Source organism: Aethalodelphis obliquidens, unplaced genomic scaffold, assembly GCF_003676395.1.
Source record: "Aethalodelphis obliquidens isolate GAN/ISIS:26980383/991018 unplaced genomic scaffold, ASM367639v1 scaffold29, whole genome shotgun sequence".
Classification (NCBI taxonomy): domain Eukaryota; kingdom Metazoa; phylum Chordata; class Mammalia; order Artiodactyla; family Delphinidae; genus Aethalodelphis; species Aethalodelphis obliquidens.
In genome coordinates, this window is record NW_020837973.1 from 2,602,332 (window position 1) to 2,608,707 (window position 6,376).

Genomic DNA, 6,376 nt, shown 5'->3' on the forward strand with positions numbered 1-6,376 from the left:
TAGTGGGGGCCACGGGGACGCCACGCCCGCGTCGGTGTGTCGCTCCACGCCGCTTTCGTGGCACTTCCGCCAAAGATGACCCGGGGAGCCAAAGGCAGCATGGACCTCGGAGGAGAGGCCGCTCCCCGCCGGCTGTCATCGCGCTCCCGCCCGCCCCTTCCCCGCCGCCCGAACGGTGGAAAAGCAGGCGCCGAGGTGTTTTTTGTGAGCAAGCAGGACACACCTCGGCTGCGAAACGGACAGCTGCGGTGTCCGACAGCTGTAAACCGGCGTCGACAGGTTGTCAGACAGCCCCGGGGGCCGGCGGGGAAGGAGCCCGCGGCCTTCGGGCCCGCACCCGTTGCCCGGCCGCTCGCGCGGCCACCGCGGGAGGAGGTGGCCCGGCCGGCGCTGGGCACCACGTGCTCGCCGGCAGGGGCGGGAGCAGCCGGCGAGGGCGGGCGGGAGGCAGGGAGGGGGCAGGAGGGGAGCCGGGGGCGGGGCCAGCGCTCAAGGGGATGCCAATCAAAGCATCAACTTCAAATTGTGTCTGAAAGCCCCGCCGCCGAGCGGAGGGCGGCCGCCGCAGTCGGCGCGCGATCGCGGTTCCGGGCGCAGGCGGGAGCCGGGCGCCAGCGAGCACCCGGCCGAGGAGCAGCCACCGGCCCCCGCCTCCGGGCCGGCCCGAGCGCGCCCGGCCGGCGGCCCGCTCCCCAAACCGCGCCTCCCCCGCCCCCTGCGCTTCCCCCCCTCCCCTCCACCCTTTAATACTTGCCCGCCGCCGCCACCGCCGCCGCCACCGAGTCCGCGGACATGTCCTTCCCGCAGCTGGGCTACCCTCAGTACCTGAGCCCCGCGGGGCCCGGCGCCTACGGCGGCGAGCGCCCGGGAGTGCTGGCCGCGGCTGCTGCGGCGGCCGCCGCCGCCTCGTCGGGCCGGCCCGGGGCGGCGGAGCTGGGCGCGGGCGCGGGCGCGGCCGCCGTCACCTCGGTGCTGGGCATGTACGCGGCGGCCGGCCCGTACGCGGGCGCGCCCAACTACAGCGCCTTCCTGCCCTACGCCGCGGACCTCAGCCTCTTCTCGCAGATGGTGAGTGAGCCTGGCCTGCTCGGCGCCCAGCACGCGGCCCGGGTCCCGGGTCCCGGGTCCCGGGTCCCGGGTCCCGGGGCAGCTCGGGGCGCGGGAGGCGAGAGCGGGCGCCGGATCGGCCCTGCCGGCGGGGCCGAGGAGGTGTTGGCCGCGGGCGCTCGAAGAGGCCGGCCGGGAGCGGCCCCGCCACGCGCCCCGGGAAGCCGGGAGGTGGGAGGCTCGGGCTGCGCAGGGGGTCTTGCTGGGAGTCGGCAGGCCGCGGGAGCAGGCCCGGGGCGCGCGGCCGGCGCTGGAGGTCGGGGCCAATCTCGCCCGGCGCCACTGGCTCGGTGGCGGCGGGGCGGCTCGGCCCGGTTTACTGGACGCCCCTTCCCGGCCCGCGGGCCCCGCTGGCGCGACCATATTTCAGCGTTTGGGCTGAGCCAGGGAGACTCGATTTTCTCCCTCTTTGGCAGGGCTCTTGCAGTTGTATCTGAACCTTTTAAAGCGTAGTAGAGGCGGTCAAAATAAACCTAACAATGGAGATCCGACAGGCCGAGGGGTCTCTTAGAGGCTTGAGCGCAAATTTGAAATTAAACAAAAAATGAAGGCGAAAGGATTGTTGGCGTCTGAAATGGTGTTTGCTTTGACTTTCGTAAGTTGCCAAAGTTTTCATTTCATTTGCACCGAAAGAAAAGCACTTTTCTTCCTGTGTTGCATAATGGAGGATTGAAGAGAGCGGTGTCCCTGGGCTTAAAATAAATGCTGTCCTCTTAGGCTCCTGCCCCAGTGGGTGTCACATGGAGGAGTCGGGGGCTGCAAATTTCATGCTCCGCGGGGCCGTTGATCTAAAGGGTCCATTTTCCTAGGTCTGGCTGCAAAGTCTGCCTTAAACTTCGGGCTTCTGGGAATGGCTCGCCGGGCGCGCGGGTCGGGGAGGCAGACCCCTCCTGCACTGCTGCCCGCGGGGTCACGCAATTTGCGAGGACCCCCCCCCCGCCCACCCATACACCCCCGCCACGTCTCCCCACTCCGCGAAGAAGAGGCAGGAAATACATACCCGACAATAGTAAAGGAGCAAAGCGGCCGGTGTGTTTTCCTGTAACTTTTCTTGTAGTTTTGAAAAGAAAGCCTATTTCTCTGAAAGCGGCCCCAGCTGCCTTTCAGATCGGTTGCTATCAAAAAAGATCAGCTCCCATTTTGTTCTGGCGGCTGGGATGCAGGGGGAAGCGTTGAGAGATTTACAAGGTATCCTTTCAAAAAGAATTCCCAGCAGAGACGAGGCCGAAATGTCTTCCTTACAGTTACAACGAAAATAATTAGAAAAGTGCAACGTACATTTTGCAAAGATTAGGCAAAAACGAAATCTGGCCGGAGAAACCTTGTCTCTGGGCCTCGACCACCGAACTAATTAGTCAAAGAAATCTTCTGCTTTTTGCAACTTTCTCCAGAGTCCCGGTTCCCCTCTCTGCTAACACAACAACTCGACAATTTTTACATGGAGGATTATAATTTTTTTACAGAAATTTTGAATACAGATGTGTGCCAGTTGGGAAACCCGCGTGCGTTTGTAGGGGAGGGGGGCCTCTATGGTGAGGATCTGCTCCCATTGTAATGAGGTTGGGAAGGGAGATGCTTGTTTTTTTTTTCTCTTTTACGGAGGGGAAACTATATAGAAATCCAACCACCCCGCCCCCAAAGGTAGATATACGTGTGCATGTGTTTCCTCCTGGTCTCTTGATGCTTCCTGGAAAGGAAGCCTAAATCCAAACCCAAATTCTAGGTCTAGGTTTCCAAGCCTTTACGGTTGGGGATTTGGAAGTCCAAAAGATAAAATTGTGAGTGAATGTCTGTCTGGGCAATTTATGGTAATAATGAGGCCTAATGAGGTTGTTAGAAAGATAAAATGTTATTTACCAAAAAACCTGATGGGATAATTTGACTTGCTGTGTTTTACTACCGATGATAAAAAGAATATTGATTGCAAATAAATCACGGCCTCTAAATGCCTTGCAAACAGTCTGTGCTTACTTGCTCCTGATCAAAGTCAAACTTGAGAGATAAAGTCTCGGAGCAGAGGCCTAGGAAACAGTTCTGCTCTGCGCGGTTGGTGCTCAGGGCCCTCCCGTTAATGTTTTACCGGATAAACCCTCTTTTTGTATTTAAAAAAAACAAATGGTGTTTTTGTTATTGTTGTTGGTGATGGCCGGGATTAAAATGTTAAATTACCTGTCACCCACTGTAGACCTTTAAGTGCGGGGCGGGCGAGCCATTCTATGCAGGTTAATTTGGGAGCTAAAAGGAGTGTGCTTTCATTTTAAATTGCTGGTGGATTTGGACTCTCAGAAAACTCAGGATGGTTTATTTTGTTTGACCCCCTCAGGGTCAAAGGGAGGGGGCCTGGGCTCTTGGTTCTCTACGTTTGGAGAAACTGTTTTATCAGCCTGGTTAAAAGGTTTTCCCCTCTAGCGAGTGTGAGATAAACTTGGACACCTGGGCTTCTGGAGTTGTTTTGGGAGGTGGGGCTGGGGGCCCTGCGGGCGGCCTAGGGAAATCCTAGGGGCTGCGGCTCCCGCTGTGGTCTCCTAGAGATTCTAGGATTCTGCAACTTTTCTTGAGTGACAAAAATATCTCCATGATGGGTGGAAGGGCAGTTTCTGGAGGCAGCTTCTGGTCTGACCCCCTCTTCCAACCCGGGTGGTGCATTAGGACTAGGCTTCCCATTCTGGAGCCGGCGGGAGCGTCTGCCTCCCACTTTCCCAGTTTGGGGGACTCATCTCTCTCTCTCTCTCTCTCTTTCTCTCTCTCTCTTTCTCTCTCTTCCCCCTGCTTTCTCTCTACTCTCTCGCTGGGCCTTGTGGCTGCAGGGTTCACAGTATGAGCTCAAGGACAACCCCGGGGTGCACCCCGCCACCTTCGCCGCCCACACGGCGCCGGCCTATTACCCCTACGGGCAGTTCCAGTACGGGGATCCTGGGCGGCCCAAGAACGCCACGCGCGAGAGCACGAGCACCCTCAAGGCCTGGCTCAACGAGCACCGCAAGAACCCCTACCCCACCAAGGGCGAGAAGATCATGCTGGCCATCATCACCAAGATGACCCTCACGCAGGTCTCCACCTGGTTCGCCAACGCGCGCCGGCGCCTCAAGAAGGAGAACAAGGTGACGTGGGGCGCGCGCAGCAAGGACCAGGAGGACGGCACTCTCTTCGGAAGCGATACCGAGGGGGACCCTGAGAAGGCTGAGGACGACGAGGAGATCGACCTGGAGAGCATCGACATCGACAAGATCGACGAGCACGACGGCGACCAGAGCAACGAGGATGACGAGGACAAAGCCGAGGCGCCGCGCGCGCCCGCCGCGCCTGCCGCCCTCGCCCGGGACCAGGGCTCGCCGCTGGCGGCCGCCGACACGTTCAAGCCCCAAGACTCCCCCCTGGGCCTGGCCAAGGAGGTCCCGGAGCCTGGCAGCACGCGCCTGCTGAGTCCGGGCGCCGCGGCGGGCGGCCTGCAGGGCGCGCCGCACAGCAAGCCCAAGATCTGGTCGCTGGCCGAGACGGCCACCAGCCCCGACGGCGCGCCCAAGGCCTCTCCGCCTCCCGCCGGCCATGCGGGCGCGCACGGGCCCCCCGCGGGCGCGCCGCTGCAACACCCGGCCTTCCTGCCCAGCCACGGACTGTACACCTGCCACATCGGCAAGTTCTCCAACTGGACCAACGGCGCGTTCCTCACGCAGGGCTCGCTGCTCAACGTGCGCTCCTTCCTGGGCGTTGGCGCGCCCCACGGCCCGCACCTGTCCGCGCCGCCGCCGCCGCCGCAGCCACCCGTCACCGTGGCCGCGGGGGTGCTCCACGGCGACAAGGCCTCGTCCCGCAGCAGCCCCTCGCTCCCAGGTACAGCGCCCCGGGACGTCCGCCCTGCCCCAGGCCAGTAATTCGGAGCCCGGGCGATGCTGGGGATGGAGGGGAGCTCTGGCCCCGGAGGGTGAGAGGCGGTGACCGCTGAGCTCGGGGTTGAGCAGTAATCCCTGCCTGAATTCAAGGAGAGAGGCCACGGCCCTCCGGCTCTCCCGAGAAAGCTGAGCTCTACCCGCTGGCCTGTCCCGGGGGAGGCAGGGAGGTTTCCCTGGAGACACTTCCCAGGAACGGGGCGGGGTGGGGGGGGAGGAGGCCTGTGCCCCTCTGCGGCACCCCTTCCCCCCACTGTCTCTGGGCCCTAACGCTCTGCCTCTTCCCCTCCCTCGCAGAGAGAGACCTCATCCCCAGGCCGGACTCGCCGGCACAGCAGTTAAAGTCGCCCTTCCAGCCCGTGCGCGACAAGTGAGTGCCGTTGGTGTTTACCTCTGGGTAGGGGCGAGGGGGATTCGGGGGCCGGAGGCTGAGCAGTGGCAGGCGGCAGAGGGGTCGCGTAGTTAGCGTGGATGGGGCGCTGTCCACCAGCCGGGCGCCCGGGCCAGCATAGTCCGCCCCGGTTTCTCCCGAGCCGGGAGCCTCGCGGGGGCAGGTCACGCCGCCCCCCAGGCGCTTGGCTGGCAGCACCGGCCATGCTGGGTCCCAGCTTCCATCCACTGACAGCGCTGTGTTCTTCTTGTCTTGCTGTGTTTCCCCTGCAGCTCGCTGGCCCCGCAGGAGGGGACGCCGAGGATCCTAGCAGCCCTCCCATCAGCCTGATCCAGGGTCTTCTTTTACTTTTGCGGGGGGAGGGGGGAGAAGTTCGGGAGGGAGGGGGTGAGGGAGGAATCAAGACAAATATTTCAAACTGGTGTAAAGGGCAAATCTGGCAACGAAGTCAAGGACTCCCATCCATCGCTTTCTGCAGAAAGGGGCTCGTCCGGCCCGAGCTCGCGTCCAGGCAGCCTGGCCTCTGCCCGCCGCCCCGGGGGGCCGTCACCGTGCTCTGGGCGATTACAGTTCGGTAAATGCCCCCATGTGCTTCTGTCTTTTTTTTTTTTTTTCCTTCTGTATATAGAGTGATTTCAGATTGTAAATAGCGCGTCAGCGAACCTGTCTAAATCATATATTTTTGTCTAATAAACTAAATGAAATGATGGCCACTGCTCCTGCTGCTGTGTGTGGCTGGGTGTCGCTGGGGACGTCCTCAATCCTGAAATCAGGAATCCTGGCATTGTGGCAGGGCTCTAGTGCCTGTGGCTGCGGAAAGAAGCTCCGGGGGAGTTTCCACCCCAAAGGCGGGTGCTTCTCAGTCTCCTGATCGGTGTTGCGTTTGTTAATGTCACCAGGGCAGTCCTTGTTGGCAGTTCAGTTCTTTCCAACTCTTACACAGTTATCTGGACACGCCCTTCTCAAGACATAAATGAGTTTGATTTTAGGC

General features: G+C 61.4%; 1 protein-coding gene across 1 annotated transcript; it reads left to right on the top strand.

The window, feature by feature from the left end:
• Window positions 1-532: 532 nt before the first annotated feature.
• On the top strand, window positions 533-6,094 carry IRX1 (iroquois homeobox 1). The gene is made up of 4 exons (XM_027125469.1): window positions 533-1,068; window positions 3,915-4,938; window positions 5,292-5,364; window positions 5,658-6,094. The coding sequence occupies exons 1-4, from the start codon at window positions 793-795 to the stop codon at window positions 5,713-5,715; spliced, it is 1,431 nt and encodes a 476-aa protein (XP_026981270.1). The 5' UTR covers window positions 533-792; the 3' UTR covers window positions 5,716-6,094.
• Window positions 6,095-6,376: the final 282 nt, after the last annotated feature.

Coding starts and splice junctions, on each gene's coding strand:
- IRX1 (XM_027125469.1), top strand. CDS start 793: ATGTCCTTCCCGCAGCTGGGCTACCCTCAGTACCTGAGCCCCGCGGGG. Junction 1,069..3,914: donor TCAGCCTCTTCTCGCAGATG/GTGAGTGAGCCT, acceptor TTGTGGCTGCAG/GGTTCACAGTATGAGCTCAA. Junction 4,939..5,291: donor CAGCAGCCCCTCGCTCCCAG/GTACAGCGCCCC, acceptor CCTCCCTCGCAG/AGAGAGACCTCATCCCCAGG.